The following is a 24965-nucleotide window of genomic DNA, read 5'->3' on the forward strand; positions in this document are numbered from 1 at the left end:
GCAGCGACAACAGATTGCTCCCCCTCTTGCTCCCTCCCCTTCGACCCCGCTTTAAACCCAGGCAGCCACTGACCGTCCAGACGATGATGATGCTCTTGCTGAGGCACTGACAAAGAAAAGGCAAGTCGCCCTTTCCTGAAACCGGGGTAACTGGCTGCTTGCGAGAGGGAGAGCTCTAGCCCCTGAACTTTTCTGTCCTGTGGTGATGTTGTGGTGAGCCTGCTGATCTGACAGCCGTTTCTTCTGGATTTCCGAGCTGGCCAGATCGAAAGCGAATAATGGACTGATCAGCCATAGCTTCCAGGTCTCTCCAGGGGGATATATCCCTTCAGCCCCTGTCGCTCTGGTGCTCCTGGTGAGGGGAGCAGGACGACTTTGTATAGGTGGCTCGCTGGCTTGCTCTGCTGCTTCGAGGTGGAAGGCTGTGTTTCTCCCTGCCAGGTCTCCTCCACAGAGGAGAAGAAGCAGATGAGACTCCAGGACTGCTTCCAGGGCAGAACTTTGTAGCGGTCTCGGCATCCCTCTGCAGCGTTGGTGTGAGCCACGGGAGCTGGGGATGCTTGAGGCAGCCTCTGCCAAGTGACACCTCGCAGCTGCTCCAGAGGTCTTTGCGTGGTCTCACGCTCAAGGGCTTTGCCTGTTGTGAAGATGTCCATGCTGTTTCTGTGAAGCTGAGGTATGGCTGCTGGAAGGTTACTGCTGTACGCTGGCCTCTCTTTAGCTCTGTGTGCCCTGGGCATGCTGGCTGTGGCAATATGCTCTGACCATTGGTACGAAACTGATGCCAGGAAGCACAGAGAGAGGTGCAAGAGCATCACCACTAAGAGAAATGATCCTGGCTTCATTTATAACTCCAACAACAACCTGCCTCTCAGGGCCAGCAGGTCTAGGTTGGACCGCTGGGAAGGGAAACTCCTCTTGGCAAGAAACAGGAGGCAGATCTTTGCTATGAGTGCAGTCGACGAGTGCAACAGACAGTACAACTCCACCAACATGGGGCTCTGGAGGAAATGCCACCGACAAGGATTCGACCAAGAGCTGGAAGAGCTCATTGCCAAAGGTAAGGGCTGTTTTTTTACCACATGAATGTGCCAGGCCTTCCTGAGCTGAGCAGAGGCTGAGCAGAACCATTTGGGCTCACAGGTGGGAGCCGGCATCTCTAGCCTCTCCTTGCAATGGGTGCCCAGCCGGGCTGGGCATCGCCTCCCAGAGCACTGCCAGGGCACTTTCCCATGGGGTCTCTACTGCTCAGGCATGAGGTTTGGGAGCAAGACAGCAGTGGGGGTGAGAGCAGACACACCCCAGAATGTCTCTCTCATGTCTCTGTCTCTCTAAGCTTAGTATAGTCTGCCTATCACCATGGTATCAGATTATTTTCCACATTCAAATAAAAAGTATTAATAAAGAAGACCCGGGATTTTTTTTGTTTGTTTGTTTGTTTTTTAATTTTGTTTGACCCTGGTGACTCAGGCAAAGTACATATTATTTTATTGAAGGCTACATCTGTCTATATTTCATCATTTCCTTACTGAATGCCCCGGCAGTCCTGAAATACACCATTTGCAGTGCTCACATGTAGGCTTTTTCTATCCTCAAATGGAGAGTAAACAAAGAAAAATGCTAAAGAGCAGGAGGAAGACCAGCTTGCTGTTTACACTGAGCTATGCTTTAGAATATTTTCAATGTCTACAAAACATTACATGAATTTATTAGGAGTAGTAGAAGGGAATAATTTCTCTTGTGGGGGAGATGCATCTGTTTGCCTGTAGCATTTTTGGGCTATGTTTTCTCTTCTCTTTTGGTCCTCCTTTTTTCCACAAGGTACCACTTCAAGGTGATGGTCAGTTTGCCTCAAATGTTTCTTTAATCCAAAGTCTAGGAAGGGGAGTTATGCATAAATCCCAGCCTAAACATGTGATGTACAGAAGAGGGGTGTTTTTGCAGGATGATGAGGGTTTCAGTAAAGCATGACAGCATCTTTGCTACCCACGGCATAGTTACTCCATGCAACAAAATAACATTTCACTCCCATGGTTCTTCTGTGGCATTCAGATGACTCCCCAGGGGTTTATTTCCATCACAGTGAAATCATTACTTCTTACCCTGTGCAATCTTTAAAAATACTTGTTTTCTAAGTGTGTTCTGTCCCAAACTCCCTTGATAGCCTGCGTTAATTCCCTCTTCAAACATTGCAAGTGGAATTATTGCTTGAAACTAATTATTCATGAGGGATCTACTCTCACATGTGTTTGCCAATGTATACATTTTGTTCCATATGCTTTAAAAGTGAGCAGCGGAGGTGAGTAACATGGTATAGACTTGCACTTCAAACAAGTGGTGCAGCAGGGAACTAGATGACTAGTTGGGATCCTATCTGTGTTGCTAGTGACCCTTAATGTTTAGCTGCTATTTGACAACCTCTGTGAAATAAATCGGTGTCTTCAGTTCCGTTTATAATGGACCAGTGAACATGTCCAAAGCCCGTCAGCAGCCTGGCACCCCGCTGCTGGTTTCAGTGTTGGTTCCTTTTCTCGGTCCAGGTGAGGGTGCAGACGTGCTGTGCTGGCTGTGGAGGGCTGGCTCACTCTGCCACGTGTGCTTGCTGTGCTTGGGGCATAAACAGAGAAATTCAACCTTGACAGCAGGTGAACGTGTCACCAGAGCTCACCTTTGGCAAACGGAGCTTCAGTTATTTAGGTTTTTCATCTTGAAATAAGGAAGACTCATTCCTTTTTCACTGCCTGCCTTGTCCTGGGTTCAGAAACATCTGTTTCTCCAGCCAGAAACCGCTGAAATTGCCTGGCACTGGGTTACCTGTAACGGCAGCTCTTCTGAGTGTTCACCATAGAGAAAATGTGGCAACTCGGGTTGAGGCAGTCAAATGCAGGAGAAGATCCTGCTGTAATTTGTGCGTGAGAGTGTGAGTGAGCCTGTGTGTGTAGTAAACTACCGGTAAGTACAGAGCATTCAGATGGTAGCAAGGGGTTCCCAGGCTCTGGTACAGCCTGTGCTCCTGCACACATATTCCTGGACATGCGTGTCTGCAGGTGGCCAGATAGTCACTTCCCAGAGTCACTGCCCCAAGGCCAGAAGTGCAAACTGTGCACATAAACAAAGTATGTGGAAATACCTGTGCGTGTCACTCCTTGCCTTCTTTAAAGGTTTTTTGATACACATTTAACAAAATTAATTGTATGTTGGGAGAAATGTTAAAGAAGGGAGACAAGTAACACTCAGTATCACCATTATGGTTTTTTTTTTTTGGGTTTTTTTTTTTTTTTTGGGTTTTTTTTTGGTTTTGGTTTTTTTTTATGGAGTGAGGAGCCACCTAACTCTCAGCCATGATGGACAGTCAAACACATCAGCAGTAATGCTATATGTGCTCCTTTGGCACCTCCACATTAAAACACAGAAAAGCAAGAATAGTGGTAATTTGACAGAATAAAATGTTTGATTTGCTCAGAAATACAACTGGAGATATTATAGGATAACTTGTCCATTTTATATTTGGTTAGATCAAAAAGAACTAAAGGATTTTACTGTCCCCTTAGCACAAAGTAATGTGAAATACTAATTTGTTAAAAATCCTTGTGTGCTGGAATCACTGAATTAGAATGAGCCAGATTTACATGGGTAGTCATCTAGTGTCCCTGTTCCCACCTACCTAGACTGTCTCTTTACAGTCCTCAGCTCTATGATGGAAGTGGAATAAGTACCTTTGCTGTTGCTGTTCAATGCTGGGAACAGCTATGAGTTAAAAATGGGACAGGTATTTTAGACTCATCCCAACATCATCACCTTGCTTTTCTAGTTTTTCTTCCATGGCAGATGCTCATCTGCAGTTAGAGGTTGGAGGGGTGGGTGCCTGGGCAGAGCATGCTCTGTGAAGGTGTGAAGAGCTGCAGATGTTTTCTTCCTGCAGTAATCAAATACCCTGGCTGGGGTATATATTCCTGCACAGACGAAACCTCTCTCTGTACGAGAGCTCCAGGGCAAATACCATATAAAAGAGGATGTTAGTGGTACATAGGCCTTTTACTCTCCTCCCTCTGCCGGCTGTTAGTTTAATCTAGCACACCTCTTCCAGAACTGGAAAAACTAATGGAGGTTCTAGCCCCAAATCTGGGTAGTGCTATATGTAACTGAATGTAAATGCTATTAAAGCTTTTTGTTTTTTTAAGCTGGAGAGGATCTAAGTGATCCATTTATTTTGGGACAAATCCTACATTTTTTCCCTAGGCAAAACATCCAGTATTGAGAAGGGTAGGTTTGTCTATCAAAGGATTTTAAAAAATGGTCATTAAGAGCCTAACTAGCTTTGCAAATACCCTGCAGTTATTCTGCTTATGAACTCTGCTGAAATTAGTACAAGCTTTGGGCAATGGCTTGTGGCAGGATCAGGCCCTGTGGTATTTGGCACTATTCTAATGCCAGTGGTTTTAAAAACCAGTTGTTTCTGAATAGGCTGGGACCCTTTTGTAATTCTATTCTGTATTTATTAGGCTTTACTTTCTGGCAAATAAATCAAACCCTTTATGTTGGATTTTGCTAGAAAAACTGGAGCTCTGTTACTTCAGATTTCTTATGAGTAGATTAAAAGACACTAATGCATATATAAAATAATTGGTCCTATTTCTGTTTCTCCTATCTGTTTTTTTTATATTACTGTAGAACTCGGGTGCATTTTCAAAATAATACAATTAGATAAATAAGCAATGAATTAAAGCAGATTGTCACAAGTAAGCATGTTCAGGGAGAGGCAGGCAGGCATGAGACCAAAGGCCTGAAGAATATTTTAAAGCTGCATCAAAATTAGGCAGCTAATTTGTTCTTTTTGTTACCATGAGTGAAAAAAAGAAAATCAAACCAGAAAGAACAGAAATTACAGACGATACAAAAAGATAGAAAAAATTTCAATTATATTGAATATAGTGTTCCCTCTATCCTATTAGATCCACTCTTTGCCTGTTTACTGCTGAGTTTCTAGCAAAAGTGGCATTACCTCACCCTACCAAAAAATCCCAGTGAACCAACCACCTGCACCGCGAGGTGAGCAGGGCTGAAACGCAGGTAAGTGTCCAGCTGTGGCCAGGAGAAGGCAAAGTTTATGTCCTGCTTTGGCAACCAGCAGCTCACCAACTCCTTGTATATGACTTGTAGTGACCCGGAAAAATACCTGGAAGCCACAGAGCCTGTCTGAATCCTGTGGCACCATTACTCAGATGGTTTCCTGCACTAATCGAGAGGAAAACGAAAAAGGAAAAAAAGGAATTACATAATTTAATTATAAAGGTACAATAAAGTACATGAAGAAGTTTCACAATAACTGGAGTCTGTTCCATTTAGACAATTACTACTCAGAGGACCTTTCATCTTGCTTTTGGAAGACTGCCAGTTAAACCTGTGTGGATGGGGCTCTGCTGCCTGCCATTGGAATCCAATTCTGAAAAAAAAAAAAAAAAAGTTGCGGTGACCTTATTATTGCAATCCCCCTTTGACCTTCCTTCTTCCCCAAAGATCCATGGAAGTCACAGTAAATCCTATTTTTAAAACATTTTATTGCAAGTATACTTAGCCCAGGCCACCACTGAAAAAAAATTAAAAAAATTAAAAAGTCATTCCTGTGCAGCCTGTCTCCACTCCAAATAATATGCAAGAATTTTGGGATGAAAGCTTTCTCTTTTTGGGCTTGTCAGATACATGGCACAAGTGAGGAAAAAAGGCTTAACAGGACTACTCTGGCCATCACTAGGGATTATTTATACACAATTAGAAAAGCCTAATGAGAAGCTATTTGCAGCCATTCCTGGGAGTAAAAAGATTTATTTTCATAAAACTGCTTGCAATGCTGTAGATTTGACTTATAAAATCCAGAGATTTTACTAGGTAAATGAGGACCACCATTTATTCATGTATCCTTCATACATTAAAGAATCCAAATGCTTTGTTTAAAACGCGTGCTTGAAGTTCCAACCATTTTCCAAATGGAGTCATTATAAAAGAAATTTTATTGAAGCCTCAATTCTGATCCTGGTGAAGTCAATAGTAAAAGTTTTATTGAACGTGGTGATGCAGCAAGTTCAAGCCTTTAGTGTTTCCTTTGAGGTTAAAATTGTCCCTGGATAGAAGGGCCAACGCAAGGTTCATGCTCCCTTCTTTCACAGCAGAGTTCTGCTGGAGGAATGCAGTGAAATTCAAGCATTAGACAAGCTTCGAGTTGAATCTTAGGCTACCCAGGTATTCAGCCTTTGGCATATTTGATACCATAATTATTCTGAGTCTATCAATGTATATCAGAAGTTAAACAAGGTTTCTAAGGTTTCTTAGAAACAACGTTTCTAAGGTACAGCAAAGACATCCCCTTGCTCATAGATTTTCTAAAATCATTTAATAGAAGAAATCACTGGTGTTTCATGCATGTGAGTTCCAGGAGGATTTGGCCCATCGTATTTTAAATAAGCAATTTTAATATTTTAATTGCATCAAGATTAAATAGCAGTTCATTAAAAAAAAATCTTTACCACAAGTAATGAGAACCTGACACATTCCTCTGACACATCTGAGATAATTAGTTTGATAATATATATCTGCTAAAAATAATAAGAACATATATGTAATTTAACAGAGCTGCAACTGTTTTTAATCATGTTGTTTTAAAGGGCAAATTTCAATCAAGCTGTGGGCTTTCAAGCAAAGTTGCCAGTGAGGAGAAATGGAAATTTTGCCTGAGTAAAAATGACGGGATCATGCCCTTCTCAAGGGAAAATGATATTTGCAGAGCTGCCTGCAGGACTGCATGCTTAATTCCTGTTCATTTAACTGAGCATCCAAATCCTTTTGAGAAATCTCAGCGTATTAATGCTTTATGCCTATTGCTTAAAAACTTCTAAAAAAGTGTGAAGAAAAGATTTAATATGAGTGCAGATGTGTTCTGTTTACTATAAAAATAAAAATATGAAAGATTATTTTACTTGAGATGTAATGATCTGAACTATTTTGTCATTACAGCAATACAAATTCATATGACTATTGCTTTTTATCATTGGAAAAGTCTTTCTGTACACTCAGAATAACTTCAAGAGTGGAATGAATTCATTAACTATTGCAGAGACAGTAAGTGAGGAAGAAGACTTTATGTTTTGTAGGTTCTGCAAAAGTAATGACAGTCATTTATAATGTAAGTTACTTAATGGTTCATAGCTAACAAAGTGTTGCTGGAACCTTTGAGTACATATTCACCTCTTTAAGAGCAAAAGAAAGAAATGAAATGGTGATTTTTAGTTTTCAAGGAATAAATAAATAAAGGATGTGGATTCCAAAGTGCAAGTGCCCTTAACAGACCATTCAGAACAGAATCCATTTAAAAGAAAAGAATATAAACTAACATATTTTCTCTGTGGGAGAGAAATCACACTATAAAATGGAAATTTCCCCATTTGCTTTCTCACAAAGCCTAATTCTTCCAGAAATAAATATTCAGAACCGCCCAGCTGAGCCTGATGAAATCATAATCCTTTGCAGATAACTATGAAAATAAATGGAAGAAAGGTAGTACTACAGTTAGGGCAGGGTTTACAAAACCAGAATTCAGTCCAAGCTCTGCTATAGTCTTTCTTCATGACCTGAGGCAAATGACTTAATCTCTTGTACCTCAGCTCAGTAGCAGTATAAAAGGGATTTCGTTCATTATTATTAAAACCAGTTAGAGGTCTACCATAGGATTTATGAGCCTTAATCATGGATCAGAAATCATGGATCAGAAAAATGTCCCCATCATTTTGATGTGTTGCTGCACTTTAAATATTGGTGAGTAATGCAGCTTTATGAGAGAGTACAGGGAGATGACAAGGTAATTATATTCAGTGTGACCGGTAGTGGTTTTAAACCACCAGCAGGCTAAACACATTTTTGTAAGCACCATTAAATGGGGGATTCCTAGAAGAGTTGTAAAGGAGTATAGTGAATAAGAGGTGCAGATATTTACAAGATGGTCTTCCAAAGATTGAGGGATGGCACCAGAAGAGTCATGGGTCATGTCTGCTTGAAAAATTAATAAGTAGGTGGTGGGAACTGACCTCTTTGGTTGACTGTAGGAAGAAGCTGACATTTCCTTAATGAAGACAAGTAGATTACACTAATGAGATAGATATTGGGACAGCAGGTTACAGCTGCTAAAAGAAATGACATGGTCAGAGTGATGGGTTAGGAAAATTATATTTCTAGCAGCATCCTGTATAGATACATTGAGGGCAAGATCACATTTGTAAAGGTCAGAGAAAGAAATATTGTAGTAATAAAGGCTAAAAAAGCATAATGAGAGCCAGGATGGAGAAAGACTGTTCAAACATTGGACATCCCCTGGATCTATGGATGTAGTGAAAGACGTGAGATGAAGATGTTACTCTAGTTGTTGACCAGAACAAGGAAAGTTCAAGAAGGGAATTACTGAAGACAGCATTTAGTAAAGAAGGACAAAGAACATTAAGAAATCTCGTTTTGCTACAATGAGCTCGGTTTTGTATCTTTATGTCTATGAGGGAGTAGTAGAGAGACTGTGGATATAGACTTAGGGAGACAAGTTTATGCTAGAGGAGTGAATATGAAAATTGTTGCGTGGAGATGGCAGTGGAATCTATGTTTGTGATAGAAATTACCAAGAGGGAAAAGACAGAAAGAGAAAAGCACCATGAACTTCTGGCAGACCTGGGAGAAGAAAAGTGTGGTATGGAGGACATGCAAAAGGAGCAGATTCGAAGGTTGTGCAAGAGGACTGAGTAATGTCATAGTAGCCAAAGATGCCATTTCAGGTTAAAACAGCACAGGAGACTACTGAAGGTAGCCAACATGCTACTGCAGATGAGAACAGAGTATACAGACAATGAGGAAATTTGCCCAGGACATTAAGCAGAGACTTTGGCAGCAGCAGTTGCAAGGGAGAAGCTGCACGGAACTAGTAGGGATGAGTCAGGAAACATTTGTACCTGGCATATTATGGTTGGACTTGATGATCTTAAAGGTCTCTTCCATCCTAAAGGATTCTATGATTCTATATTCAGAGAGGCTGATGATGAAAAGGAGGAGAGAAAAGAAACACGATATTTAAAGAGGAAAGTAAATGTTTTAAGATGAGGACATTTTAAGAAGAGAGATTGAATGGTACTTTTATTATGGGAGTAAAGAGTCAGAGGGGCATGAGACATCAAGGAGAAGAGAGAATGAGAGGAGAAGAACAGCCATAAGGAAACTCAGGAGATAGGATAAGACTAGCTCAGTGGCAAATAAAAGAAATGAAGGTGGAGAACTGCATGGGAGGTTTTTCATCTGTGTGAGGGAAGAATGAGGAAGGAGTTGTAGGAGGGGAAGAGGAAACAGGAAGCAAGGCTACTGGAAGAGGAAGATCATAGTTTGTCATCTTTCTCATGGAGGAATTTGGTGAAATCGTGTAACAGCTGAAATGAGGGCTGGAGGAGACAAGAGGGAATGAAGAATGAGCCAGATAGGGCAAGGATTTGACTCTGACTGCAAGTCTGAGAATGACCTGAGCTGGGTTGGAGTAGTAAGTCAAGGAAACAAGCAGAACTGAATGGGGGAACAATGCATTTAAGTGGAGAAAGTTATCCAGGCAATGGAGTTCCCACTGGAAATGTTGTGCTGTGTGAGACACAGCAGAGACCAACCGGTGTGAGTCAGCTGGGATTTGGGATAGCAGGGCAGGACTAGATAGAGGAACGCAGGGCAAAAAGGTCTATGTATGAAAAAGTGCAGCATGGATACCATGGAGAAAGGAAAAGTGATACAAGACTGAGAGTAGGGGAGAAGTCCTTAATACTGATGATTTGAGGTGACAGGCCACACAAGCTTAGTGTGAAGGTGGTGGCTGATAGGGAGTCCAGGTGGTGGTCCAAGCAGGGAAGCAGGAAGATGGGGAGAGAACCAGTGTGAAGCCCTGTTTTTCTGGTGACTAGCAGGATCAAACAGGGTTGTACACTGAACAGAGAACACACTAAAACTGAGTGAACACAAACTAAAAGAGAGGTCCCTACCACTGACTTTCTTCTGTAACTTACCCCGTCTTCATTCAGTGAGTTCATCCTGTGTAACCTTAGAGAGGTGTCAGCTTGGTTCTCCCCAGCAGAAATCACTGAATTTGTCCAATGCTTGGAACAACCACACTCCAGTCTCAGATTGAACCTTCAGTGCGGGTAAACAAATATTAACTACAAATTCAGGATATTTTCCACCAAGTGGAGAGAATGGGAAAAGGTATTTACAGACCTGAGGGGCTTTTATGGGAAAGGTCTTTTCAGCCTGTTGTGCCCCCATTCCAGTGGTTCTGCACGCTTAAAGCACGACAGTCTCCAGTAAGTCTCAAGCCATCTAGGGAGTCTTGGGTTGGAAATAACTGCTCAGATGCCATGGCAATCTGGCACATGCCAGGTACTGCTCTGCTGGGCTCATGGTCATATTTCTCCTTACTGAGTGGCCTGCTGTCATCTGTGCCCACTTCTGTTTCTGACTACAGTGAAGATGTAACCTTGGAACAAGCAGCAGTAGCCTAATGTGCTTAGGGGGTGCCAGAAAAGCTGGAAAACCAAGAGTAACACCCTCTTAAAGCAGATCTGAGAGCATCTTGAGATTCTTATCTGCTTTTTTCCAGCAGCTATACCTCAGTTGTCCCCAGAGGGACTCTGTGCTCAGTGTTCAGAAGGAAACTATATGTCCAGAGCAAGGTGATTATCAGCATCTCTTCCCAGATGACAGGGAATGCACTCAGGCTCTGAAACCCGTTCATCCCTCTGTGCCATCTCTGCTCCATGTCAGTAGTGTCTGACCTACCTGTTCAAAAGTGCCCTGTGAGTCTTTTGTTTCTTACCATAAGTGTGCCAGTTGAAACACTGTAAAGGAACAGAGGGGTCCAGGATGTCCCATGTATATGGCAAAGTGAGTCCCATTAAGCTATCCCACCAGGTCGTGTGGAAGACACTGACACTTTCTTGTTGTAGCCCTTTTTTAATTATGACACCTTTTGTTGGTTTTGAGTTTTAACAGCAGACATTTAAAAAAAACCCTAAATCGATTTCTAGACTTTCTAATAAGATGAAACAGTTATGCTGATTTTATTGGCTAACAGAAGCTATTTGAAAAGATCTTTCTGCTTCAGTATAAAGGTACAATGCTTGTCTCTGTGACTCCATAAATCAATACATATCTTTGAATATGCAAAAGATCCTTTATAATGTAGATATTTTTGCTTTCTGCCCAGTGGTCATTTAATGACATAATTTTTATAACAGAAACAAACAAAAAGAAACAAAACTATTTTTCAAAGCGATGTTAAAGGGGTAAGTTAAGGTCACTATCCCAACAAGAGGTGATGCTGATTTATGGCAGCTGATGGTCGAGTTGCATTGTTTTCTCTTAGGTAGCTCCCAATGAGACAGGACCTGAATCCTGTACATCTGGATCTTTAACATAAAGGACTTCTGAAGAATGGAATTATCCCTGTTTTACAGAGAGGACAGTTGTTCAATGATGCAAAAATCCTGCAGGACACAGTTCACATTGGAAAGACATTTCTCTTTGTTAGTCCCTAACTACATGAGCTGGTGTTTCAGTTAAATTTCATACTTTTTCTATTCACCAGTCCTCAAGATTACCCATTTCTGCTCATATTGTATTCCATAATGGTTAAAGAGTTAGGGAGGAATGTTACACTGATCAGACAAAGGAGCCAGCTAGTAGGAACAGGGGAGATGGAAAAGCTCAAACAGCCTAATAGGCTCAAATTGGCAACTTGGATAATTTCCATCTCAGACTTCTGTTATGTGTGACATTGCAAGTCCAGTAAAAAGGATTTTCAATAAATCTGTCTAATTAGGATAGTACATTAGGAATGAAAAGTAGCAAATCTATATTTAAAGAAAGGACAAAAAGTTGTTTGGGCCACAGTGGACCTTTTAGTTTAATTATGATAATACCAAGCAGAGTTTAAAGCAAGTTCTAAAGGAAAGATTAATTAAATCACGGGGGGAATGAAATAAACACGCAAACATATGTTTTGCTATTTGAAGTGTGCCGAACTACCCTGACATATTTTGGTAAGAAGATAACTGGGTTTCGAGACACAGAAATGCCTTATACCTAAGTTATCAGGATTTTGGTAGAGGATTTCATATTCTGCCCCTAAAGAAATAGCTTGTTAAAGTAATTAGTACACAATTTACAGTGTGTTTAAGGAACTGACCAAAGGAAAGCATCAAGTGCCTAGAGAAGGAGTATCAAGGTGAAGGTGAATAGTAGAGTTCCTAAAGTAGGGGACCAACTGCATTTCATAATGTCACTAATGATATTGGAGCAGGGTCTGTAAGGGGAGGTGATAGCTCTCATTGGACTGGGTACAAAAGAGTGAACTTAAGACATTTACTGTTGCCATAACAATGAGACATTGTCCAGAGAAAGAAGGCCTGGAATATTATATATGAAGAACTGAGTAATGTTGAGGACTGGGTGATATGAAAGACATGACATTTCTTTCAGGGTGAACTTTTGGTCCTGGAGGGCAAGTTTATATTGGTGGGCAAATACCTTCTGTGTTGCACACTGGAATGCTGGTTCCCCAGACATCCAGGAGCATAAAAGGGCTGTGAGGATATTTGGGTTCAGGTGACTTTCTCAGTTGCCCCGGCACTGCAGTCTTTCTTTCTTTCTTTTCTGAAAGGGTTTCCTTTCAGGGTGGGAAAGTTGCATAGCTGAATCTGACCCAATATGTATGCAGTTGGCATGTGACCACAGAGCACACCTCAGGGGAACCCCTCAAGGGGTTCATTAAGGTGTACCTGTCTTGGAGTGCAAAGAGTGGTGGAGCCATGACCAGGAGAATTCTGTATGTAGTTGAAAACCAGAGGTGGACAGGTATTTCAAATAGAGAAACATTAAAGTTGTGGTCAAGGTGTTGTTCAAGCCTTCTCTGTTACAATCATGGCTATTATTGTCAATCACCTGACAAAGATGAATTCAAAGCAGGTCCAGAGTAGAGTTACCAATGTGAGGAGCAGCATGGAAAGTCTATTTTACAAATGTAATTGTTATCCAGAAGAAATGGAGTCAAACACAAGGGAAAGGAAAGACGTATTTAAGCTAAGGAAAACATTAGCAGGGAAAACAGTGTGTGTGAGGGCCATGAATACATGTAGGCTGGAAGCAGTGCTGAAATGGGGCTCTGGAAGGAGTGATGAGACCACAGCACTTCTAAGAGGTTTTAAGGATGAAGATGGATATATGTAGGAAGAGGGATTATATGATATACTTGCCTGGTGTACAAGAAAAATGAACACAGTCCTTTCTAGTGCTGTGTCCTTGTGAAACATGCCATAGGACTGTGAAGGATTAGTTTATTTTTACTACTAATTCCTCTTTTTCCCCCCAAGGAAAAACATATTCAGCTGTGTATCAAGCAGGACCTGATGGAAGGAATGTTTATCACCAGGCTGCCTCAGACCAGCCATGGGTGTCTGGCAAGAGAGAAGGGTCGTGAGACAAATCCAGGTGCACCATCCCAGCTGCTTTGTCTTTTTCACCTAGATCTGAGATGCACTTTGTTTCCTTCCTGTAACACCCCACACATCCAGGAAAGACTGGGAATGAGGACTGTGTGCACTTAATGCACATTTTACATAGCTTTCCTTTAGATAATGCAGTTAATAGGGTCTTTGTTTCCTGGCTCCCACGTCTGATTTCTTTTCATGTTGCCTTAGCTCAGTGACAACAAAGGCCTGTTAGATTCTCAGCCATTTGTATTCATAAGCCAGGAGAATGCAGAGCATTCGACTTCTTCATTAAAATAATTTATATAAAATAAAAAAGAATTTCCATACTATATTTAAACATTTGGGATGGCTGGCAGCAGCAGAATTAAACTCTTATCTGCACATATTTAAATTACCATGAGTTGTATATTTCAGTTCACAAAATGTTCAACCATTTAGCTGGTAATGCTGGGTGAGGTTCCTTATAGCAGGAAAGATTTTGCCACAGGATCCATCAGCTTAAGAGGGCTAAAGGCACCTACTCCTGGGTTTTGTTCACTTGTGTGAGCAGCAGGAGGCCACGATTCTCACAAAAAGTTTTGAAGAAAGGTCTTACAGGGAACAGAAAGGCTTTACAGCGCTAGAGGTAGGAAAGCATCCTCTGGGATAGCCTTTTGGGCTATAGTTCAGCTCTCAGGAAAGCCTGGAAGTAGGACTCCATCAGTCATTATGGATCAAGACAAGCTAGGATGCTCTGCCTGTCTGGGAACCTTTTGTGAGAATCGGAGTAGCAAAGCTGCCTTCTCTGGTACTGTAAGAAACTGTTACCCAGCTCTGCATCTGAGAACCTAGAGAAGGAGGGTTGTTTCTAAGGTGAATCAGAGAAGGAATTTGTATTTTCTACTTTTGTTGAGGAATAACCACATCCTTATGAAAAGCAACCCCCATTTTTCTTGGGGTGAATGGGAAAAGGTAGTAGCAGAGACTGAGGCAGGGAGACTGGATGTTTTTGATGTTACCTCTGTGGGCATGTGGGAGCAGCTGGATGTGAGGTCCTCTGCCTGCGCACTGAGCTGTGTGAATGCGAGACAGCTGCTTTTTAGGAGACATGTATCTATGACAGAGAGATGCTATGCTAAGCCTCTATTTGCTGCTGAGGGTTTGGAACAAGGGCAGAGGCAAATGGTTTTCTGTGCTCATTTATGTAGAGTTGAGCCATCCTTTTTCTATGAAATAATCTTTCATATCCATGATGGAAAAGGAATCTTTTCTACCTGGTGTCCTGAGGAGCATCTAGTTTTCAAATGCCGTTCCTTGTAATTGTTGATCCTGGTGGGAAACTGGGAGAGGTAGTCACAGACTCTCAGCAGTGATATCAGCTTTGTGGGGATGGAAGCATGACAACACTGTCTCACATTGACCGCTCCATAAGGTCCATGTTTCCGAGTGATGAAGTGGCTGCAGAATGGGCTTGCACAGCATCTTGGCCTCAAGTCCTGGAAACTTCTGTATGGGGAAAGCACAGGAACTTTTTTCAAATCTGGGAGAGGGGTTTCTAAGATGGAGGTTTCAGGGGCAAAAGTGGTGCAATTTCTATAAATGTCTTCAAGGGAAGGTGGGAGAGGCTACTTGAATGGTTGGAAGGAGGAGAGGTGTATATCAGTGTCAGGTCTGGCCTCACAGTGACAGCAATGGCACTGCAGAGATAGCTTCTGCTTTCCCCCAACCTTTCCCTCTTATCCCTGCAGCTAGGAACTGTGTCCTGTCCTTACCAGTGTCCCCTACACTCTGTGCCACACTGGAGCTGGTGGCAGATCTTTCCCCTTTTTATTCATCCTTTACTGTTAACATCCCACCTGTGACACAGCAACTAATTCCATTATTAATGCCTTCAAATGGAAAAGTAGAAGCAGGAGCAGAAGAACTCTTCAGCACCAAAGACTTCTTTCCCTGTGTGTTTACAAAGAGAGAAAGGAGAAAGAAGCAAGATTTCTCTTAGCAGAAAGTTGCCTGCAGTGCTTAGGCATGGACAAGTCTTCAGGCCCAGGCTCTGCTTTGCCTGCTGCCAGCCTTGCTTCGAACCAAGGGGTCATGGCATCCATTCGGTAGTCTTACTGTCCTTCAGACAGGGTGTACTTTTGGTTGGCAGCATAAGGATGACTGGAAGGATCTGTCTTCTTTAAAGATTCTCCTCCCTTTCAATGTAGTCCATGGTTTTTTGGGAGTTCCTGGACTTGCAGTTTGACATGACCTGCACTTGATTGCTGTGGTGGGATAGTACATTGAATCTGTCACAGTGAAAATTAAATTGTCTGAATGTTCATCTTGGGCGAGTTAGGCACTGAAATACCTCCCCTGAGGATTAAGACTCTTCAGGCTGCTTGTGATAATATTTCACTGCATGTCTTTGGGGTTTTGAAACAAGATTCACCTATCCAGCTCTCAGAGGGCACAAACTGCCTCATTTCTTTCCATCCTGGTAACACTTGGGGATCAGATACGAGCACTTCTCCATTCATTTTAACACTTTCTTTCCAGAGTTTTGGTCTGTGCTAAAATTAAATTTGACCTGCACCCCTCCTCCAGAGGAAGTGCATGTCATTTTGTATGGTGTTCAAAGAGGCCACAGAAACTTTGTGGTTGATCTGGTGAAGCCTGGTTAGTGAACAGGTGGGAGTCCTTGAACTTGTCTCATGCATCTTGGACCCCACCAAGGTGACAATGTATTAACCAAGACCATTGGAGTACACAGACTGGGCTACCTGTATGGTGTGATTTCACAGCCATAGCGTTTATCACAGAACCTACACCTTAAGGCAGGTCAGTGATCCTGAGTGTAAATTTTCATTTGAGAAAGTTTTGCTATCCATCACAGCTATAGCAATGACCTTCGAAGTTAGCATCTCAGCGTAGGCATCCGGTGCACAGATATTTGAACCAGAAGGTAGAGGCAACATGTGAAAAACTGGATGTGGATGGAGGAAATAGGTCAGGTCTGCTCTCTGTAGTAATTAAGATTTTCTTTTACCATTGGGCTGTTCCTTTTCAAAGGCTAATATAAATTATTTTTCCTTTGTTTCTAATGGCCTGGGAGCTGCAAAGTGACTCCTCTGACATTTCAGTATATTGCTGTAAACAATATGGAGAAAGTTTTCCCATGAAACATATAAGAGCTAGAGTTTACTCATCACAGATGACAACCTGGTTTCAAATGACTTAAGGAGGCATATTGTCTGCCATGCTGTTTGCTTGATATTTTTTCCATTGATATATTGTCTTCATAGCTTTTTCATCTGCTAATTGTTTTATGGCTATATATACTGGTCTTTCAGCTGTGCTCGAGTTTTATGTTAGACACAATACTTTGTTTATATGTGATTCTTATGGTTCTTTTTAAAGGTTTAGGAAGGTAAGACAGAGGTACATTTGTAGCTCTCATGGCTTCAGAGGTAACTTTATTGAAATGAACCAAGGGAAAGCAGAGATGCAATGAGTACCTGAGCACTCAGGCAGCCTGAAAAAAAAAATGACTTGGGAGGTGATCACTGGAGTCTACTGCACATCTCACTTGAGCATCACATTTCAAGCCAGAAGGTGACAATTCAGCTTCAGTGGTGAAGGGGAGGTCAATGTGAGAGTTAAAACACTGGGACTGGAAGCTTGGATCTGTTGAGAAAAGAAAATGGAGACCAAATTAGAGGACACTTACACAAAGAGAGATGGGGAAGAGAGGAGAACAGAAGCACCTGTGAGCAGCGACAGCAGTGGCTAGAAGGACAGCAAGTCTTTTGTTGAGTATAAAAGCCAGGATTTGGCCTTTAACAAGTATTGGAATGATAACAGGTACGTAAGGATCATGTTTCCCCTTTGACTGTTAGCAAAATGTTGTACTGACAGAATGTGGAAGGTGCGGGGAGATCCTGACCTCTAATCCTGCCTGTGAACCAGACTTGCTGTGAGTTTTTTTCTGCTAAAGATGCATTTGGATCCTCACTGTTGTATGGACAGGACAAGGACAAATCTATGACCAGCCTTATGACTCTTGAAAGTGTAATTTCACCTTCCACTTACACCTGTGCATAGCTTCCTTGGGGGCAAGTTTTCCAGTAGAGCATTTTTGATCAAGTTTTTCTCTAGAAACTTAAGCAGGAGCTAGAGTCCTTTGGAAAGCCCTGCATATAAATATCTTGTTTAGTTAGTCTAATAAAGGTATTACTAACAGTGCTGCTTGGAGGATTTATTGGGGGATTTCACTAAGACAGTGTTAGCAGTGGAATTATAGTTATTCTCTGGTAAGACCTTGTCAATGTGAGAGAAAATAACATTGATCCAATCAGAGATATTTTACAGGATCACTGTAATATTCCTTTGCATAATCACAACTGAAGGATTATGGGCCTGTGCTGGGAGTGACGAAGGATAACTTGACAAATCACAGCCACGTTTGTTCTCTTTGTCTTGACTGGTGAAGTACAGTCAGTTTTTAAAGGTGTACGTATATATTTTCCCCCATCTTATATAAATCGGGGCTCCTTTAGGGCACAAGCTTTACTTTCAGTCTATTGCTTTTAAACACTATTTTGGACCACATACATTTTTCATAACTTAGCTGTACTGAAGCATCTTGATATAACCTTGAAACAGTTCCCTCTGCAATCCAGGAAGCCAATGTACGTGAAATGGCAGAATAGGCCCCGAGGTGGGCAGGGAGGAGGAGAAGACAAATCAACGTACAGCACGAGCTTTACAGTCCAGCGTCATAAAGGACCCTGAAAAAGTTTGTGTTATTAGCTGTTGAATAATACAGCAATTCCTCCAAGGGGATATAAGCATTGAAGATGACAGTGAATTCTGGAGGCTCAAGAGCGTTCTGTGGTATGCTGGGAGTAATTTATAACAAAACAAGACCTCCTCATTGTTTATCCTACTATCTTTGCATTTTTCAAGATTCCAGTACTGCTCTGTTGCATTAATGACAGCTTCATCACGCATTGTGGAGGCCCTAAATCCCTCTACCGGCTGCAGTTACCTAGATATTCCCCTGACTTCACTGAGGCTTCTTCCACTGAGGAAGATGAGCAGTGTGTTTGATAGCTTCACTGGATTTGATTGACTGGTTCCTTTGGATTTGAGTGTGCATCTCAGTGAACGATGTGCACATGTGAAAATGGTGGCTGAGGTGCTGAGCAATGGCTCGGCTCACTGATAACATCAAGGGCCATTCAAACTCCAATCTTGTGGTTTCAGATGACTTCAGCTGCAGGTCTGCAAAAGTTATTTGGGGAAGAAAAACAAGCTGTTACAAGTGACATTTAATATTAGATGGGACACAGCTCTGGTGAAAATACATCAGGGATCAGCTTGTTTCCATCAGAGGCAAGTTCAGATAACCGAACACGTCCCTTGTTCTACTGGCATGGTCAGAGTATAGCTTGTATCAAAGCATACAGCTTTGCTTGGAGATTGTAACTAACATGGGGCATAGGTACAGAGGAGTACGTGAGAGGATACAAGAACTTGTTGGAATGAACCCCTCCAAATGAACTCAGGCCAGGGGTAACACCTCCAGGAGACTGTGGTCTCTGTGTTTTTGCCTTGCAACCAAGAAGCAAGGGAAGAGGAAGGGGAAGCAGGGCCAGAGTTACAGAGCAACGCAGAAAGATCATAGCCTCCAGGCAGCACCAGTACCTGCCAGAGTCTCCTTTCTGGCCTTGTCCTTGGAGGCTGGCATTTGGCAATGCAGATCTTCCACGGTCATTGCCGCAGGGTAGTGTATGGAGGAAAACTGGCTTGATGGTTCCCCTTCGTGCTTCCCGGTGCCTCCTGTGCTCACTGGCACACAGCAGGGAAGCAGCCACACAACCCCTCCTTGTGTGGACTGTGACCTCTTGCAGTCTTCTGCCTGTGCACGCTCTTGCTGCCCATGGGAGAGCTGCTCCTGCTTTGCAGAAGGCCGTTTCAATAGGACCTGTTTAAGTCTGCCCTACATATGAGCCCTGGGATGTTACCACGGGTCTGGCACTGTGGGTGGTACCAACACATCAGGACAGGCTCAGATTGCCAAAATCATTAAGTGAGTGTAATTACCATGCCTTTTTTTCCCCCCTTGCTACCTGCTGCAATCAGTGATCAGACTGCTTCTACAAAATGCAGTGCTGCAAAGTCATCTGTTAATCATTTATTGTATCAGCTCTGGCCACCACAGCCCTCTGACATATCCTTAGATGTATTTCTGTCCTTGCGATTCATGGCTGTTTGTCAACAATGAGCCTGTAGAAAATTGCTATTAAAGGTTAGGGGTTCTGTCTTAAATGGAGAAAAACATGAAAAAACAGAAAATCCATGCTGACAGTCTGTTGTTCATTCCATAAGTTCAGAATGGACCCTTATCTGGGATTTTCACTGTTAATTCTCAGCATCCTGGCTCTGGTGAGCCTCCTCAGATTATGGATGTTTCAGGACTGTGCCTATTTACATGTTAGGGGATCCATAGGCATAGGATGATCATGCTGGTGTAATTTGCATTTTAAAGTAGTCTTAAATAAGCTCTCATGTCTGCAGCTGGGCTTTGAGAGGATCATGTTCCCTGGAGTTCACCCAGGGCAATGTGCTGAAGATCACACATAGCTTTTATTCTGTTCTTGCTCAAGCAAAACTGCTTTTAAGTCCAGGGAAGCCAAGTCAGTCTTGCTGAAGTTGGAAGCAAGCATGTCTTTGTCTTCAGTGGGACACAGATTTTGCCCAGCATTAATTTTTGCTTGTGAAAAGACTTGAGGAAAGAATGGAACAAGGCCTTCCAGACCAAACCTCCCAGGGGCTTACTAAACAGTCTGGCTTGCACAGGTTCATGGCCATGTGAGTCTCCTGAAATGTTTCCTTGAGCTGAGCAGGAGGTTTGCCTAGAGAAAATGACCTACATACAAAGCAAGTGCTGTGTAACACTTGCAGTAAATGTTTTATTTGTTGGTATAATGAAAGCATGTCAACAATTCAGTCTTGCCAAATTCCACTTGACTATTTGGCTGGAATATGTATTTTTTCATGAGGAGGGAGTAAAATGATGTTCATTGGTTTCTTTATTACACTCCTGGCAAGGAAGCAGATTTTGTGCCTGGACTGATAAGTTTTCAAGTGAATCTTTTAAGGTTGTTATTCTGAACCACTGCCCAAAAAAGTCCAAGGAAAAATAATCCGAGACGTTATATCAATTCATATAACTACCTTTAAAAATGACAATGTTGGCTATTACCTTGAATAGTCCAATATGCCTCTAAAATTGCTATCTCTGCAGAACTAATTTCTTCTGTGAAAGCTGCAAATGTAGACATTCCCTTTCAAACAGTGTCACTCACAAATAAGTAGCACAGGTCTTCCTTGATGCATGTTGTGTCTACCAAATCATTTCCATTGTCCTATGCTTGTTACTTTTTCATTTTTTCTCAGAGGGATTTGCAGTCATTACGAGTCATTTTCCATTTTGACTTGTAGCCTAGGCAATTGAATGCAAGTGCAAGGCTTTGGTAGGAGCTGCTTGCTGCAGTTAAGTGCGACCCCCATTAATGATCAGGTAAGGGCAGACCTTTCAATCAGAACCCCTTTAGGAGGGACTGATCTGCCAGGCTGTTGCACAGGCTGGAGAAGCATACCACGCTGTTCATGTCACTGAAATGTTCATACCATCCCATCACAGTAGCATCTAAACAGAGACATATGCACCTTCACAAGGAAATACAGCTTAGAAACTGTATGGAATAAATATGCCATTTATTATTAATTACCTAGTTCAAGCATCTATGGTAATATTTGTACTATGCCCTCAGCAGCCCTATTCTCACCACTCTTTTAAAAACTGCATTTGAATATTATTATTTATTTTAAGCTGCCTGATGACGACAAGCTTGAGGAGCTTAATTCCTGCTAGTTCAACACTTTTGTGCGTGCAGTCACTGCTGTTGTACGGGCTTATTCAGCAAAATGGCCAATGCGGGCAGGAGATGTGTAAATCAGCCAATGCTGCAAGAAGAGCACTTAATTGAAGCTTTATCAAGTGCCTGCAGAGCTGACCTCTGAGCAGTAGCTGAACCACAGTTGGGATGGGAGCGAGCCAGCAGCTTTCACTGATGACTAAGCCCGTGTGCTGGGAAAGGATTTGCTTACAAAACTTGCCTGCTTTACCCATGGGTGGCAGAGCACTGCATAGCTAAGGGTGACTTAAATCATTCTGCTTAACTCACTTAAATTGTTCCTTTCAGCACGGATTCCTAGCTCTCAGTACACTTTGATGACTCTGTAGTTGTGTATGGGGATTTAAGTTGGAGCCAGGCTGCCGACTGGCAGGGTCAGCACGGTGCCAACAGCATGGGGGGGATGTCAGGCTGTACGGTGACACGACAGCACATTCAGGCCTGTGAAGTCTTTCCTTGCTGGTCTGGCACTGGAAGAGTAGATTCGGCACATTGCCTATCCCTTCTCATGAGCATCTCCCTGCCCTGCATATCTGCAGCCGGGTATGCAGAGACAGGCAAATATTGAATAGTTGCCTATTGAGAAATGGATCTGCCCAAACTATGCAAGCGTACTAAGGAAAATCAAGCCCTGAAGGCTGAAGGCAAAAGAAGAACAAACTGCATAACACTTCACAAATATGAAAATAATGAAGGCCTGAATTAATTTGGAATAAAAACTGTCTTAACAGATAATTGGGAATTTATGGATAACATTTTACCACAAGTCTACAGAAAGCCTTGGTGCCATGTAGGAGAAAGAAGACCATACTGTTAAAAACTACAATAACTTCACCATGAGGGGAGGTAAAAGTAGCAGGAAATAAAGACCGTGAATGTGCCTGTTCTCACAGATAGGAAAAAGAGACAACATACTGAAACATCTGGAAATTAGAAACTAGGTATGGTAAAAGGTAGATAGCAAAGAAAGTACAAGAAAGGAAAGCTATGTGTAGCTGAGTTAATACAGGAAACAAAGCCCCCAAAGCTATTAAACACCAAAAACTTCAAGTAAATTATTATTCTATACTTGTAAAAGCAAAGCATATTAATGACAGAAATGCTAACAATAATATTTGTCTTTTGCCAAATGGAAATGATTTTTAAAAAGTGGCAATAAAGGATACATTTAATAATTATTTTTATTCTTCTTTTGGGAAAAAAACCCTAGATGAGTTATTTTGCCATATGATGACGAAAAAACACTTTCTTTTCCAGCAGTAGTTTAGATTGACAGAGCACAGTTAATAAAGTCAGTCATTTTAGTTAAGTAGATCTGAATAATTTGATACCAAGCATTTTAAGAGAGCTGGCTAAGGAAATTTCCAGACTTAAGGCATATAAATGGTGATTTTTAGAATTTGTCAGGATACTGGTAAAATATCAAAGACCTAGGAGGAAACTGATATTGTTCAAACTCTTGAAAAGTGTAAGTACAGCAATACTAGGAAAAGTAATGTAACAGCTGATGTAATTAATAAATGAATAAAAAAAATTAAACACAAGTATACTAACTAATGCTAATCAACAAGGATTTATAACAATAGACCTCATTAAACTACTTTTTGTTGATAAAGGTGCTAATGTTGAGTGAATATTCCATCTTTTCTTTTAGGCACTTGACTCGGTACCAGATGACATTTTGATTAATAATCCAGAGAAACCAACATAATGCACATTAAATGGATTAAAAAACTGTCTAAATTATAGCATTTAAAATTAAATTTTCTATTGACATACAACAGATTTCACAAGGTGTTATAGGTGGCAGCTTTTTGCATTAGGCTAGTTAGCATTTTTATTAAAGAACTAGAAAAAAACATGACAAAGTGATCCATAAAGTATACTAATAATAGTTTGGCGAGTGATAAATAATATTGAAAACAACATAACTCTGTGGAAATGGTTTAGATGTCTTTGTAAAGTGGATGGAATCAGTAGGTACATTAGGTACATGTGTTTGGGACAGTGAGATAACATGTAGCTATAGTTAAAATTATGTACCTCATCTGTGCCTCAGGTGACATGTCTCAGGGTACCACTGGTCCAGACATGATCCCTACATAGCCCACCATAAAGGTGTCATAAGGCTGATAGTATTTGCTTTGCAGTCATGTAAGCTTTGTGGCTTTCCCATTTTTGGCACTTCCACACTCAGGAATGGCTGAAACAACTGAGGGGGTTAGGGAAGAAGTGAAGGTGCCTTTCAGGTGGGACATGTTTTGTAACACAAGGCTTAAGGAGCCAAACAACCAAGAGAATTATAGAATCATTTAGGTTGGAAAATACCATTAAGATCATCGAGTCCAACCGTTAACCTAACACTGCCAAGTCCACCACTAAACCATGTCCCTAAGCACCATATCTACATGACTTTTGAATGCATCCAGGGAAGATTGAAGAGTGGCTTTATCATAAGCTGTAGAACAGTGTACAAAAAACCAACCTGCTCAGGGAGGACTCTATCTAGTGGGCAGATACTGGGTTCATCACTAGTGAGAGGCTGGGGTTAAGCCAGCTGAATTCAAATGAGGTATAAGGCCAACAATGGTCAGTGCCCTCCATGGTTAGCAAAAAAGGCATTAACCCCAGGAACAGCTTGCTCTCAGAGGTGGCAAATCCCCTATTGAAAACACTTTGGAAACTTAGATTGTATCTTCCAAACAGAAATGAATTCAGGAGAGTCCCATAGCCTGTGCTCTACTGGGTGTCTGAGTGGATAGTCACGGAGCTGCCTTCTGGGATCATAATTTATGATTTAACATTACACAGAAGTTGTGACACTGGAATGAGTGCCTGACACCGAGAGTTCAGATTTTATATGTCAGCCAAGGGCTTTTCTGGCTTTCCGGAATATATATCAAAACTTATGTGTGTAAATACACAAAGCCATAAACACATCCACTTTAAAGCACACATTCCTGCCATACTTTGAGTACCTGGGTGGATCTGATGACATACAAATGCAAAAACCTGGGAGCGCTCTTAACACAGTGCCGTTTCCTGCTGCTGCTCAGAGATCAAGGTGAGAGGATTTTAGCAACTTCAGCAGCATTTTACTGTAGCTAACTCAGAGGCGAGTTTACCCTGGCAAGTTGGCACTGCCAGTTGTCCCACAAGAAGGGATGTGGTGGGCAATGAGCGATGACAGGAGCAGGCAATAAAAGAGAGAAAGAATATAAGGGAAAGCTAGTGAGAAAGGACAGATGGAGAAAACCATCAGAAGCATGACAGAGGCTAAAAAGCAGAAAAATCGGAAAGCTACATTTTAAGCCATATTTTTGTGTACCTAGGAGAAAAAAGGGGGAGAAGTATTGTGCAAAAAGAGATTAGGGAAGGGGGGACCAGAAGAAAAAGAGCCTGTAAATAAAGGATAGGGAGAGAGAAAAGGAGAGGAAACAAACCCATGTTTGTTCGTCTTTGTAACCTTATGTTA

At 41.8% G+C, this 24965-nt stretch overlaps 1 protein-coding gene across 1 annotated transcript in view; it reads left to right on the forward strand.

Annotated features, from left to right (window-relative positions):
* Positions 1 to 678: 678 nt before the first annotated feature.
* The window catches only part of LOC103770183 (transmembrane protein 178B-like), a gene marked incomplete at its 3' end in the record, with an annotated part of 62113 nt that continues 37826 nt past the window's right edge, over positions 679 to 24965 (forward strand). The window contains exon 1 of the mRNA XM_008937432.1: positions 679 to 1060. Coding sequence (XP_008935680.1) covers positions 679 to 1060 — 382 coding nt within the window. The remainder of the gene's footprint in view (positions 1061 to 24965) is intronic.

This window comes from Merops nubicus, unplaced genomic scaffold (assembly GCF_000691845.1).
Source record: "Merops nubicus isolate BGI_N331 unplaced genomic scaffold, ASM69184v1 scaffold1993, whole genome shotgun sequence".
In the NCBI taxonomy this organism is placed as follows: domain Eukaryota; kingdom Metazoa; phylum Chordata; class Aves; order Coraciiformes; family Meropidae; genus Merops; species Merops nubicus.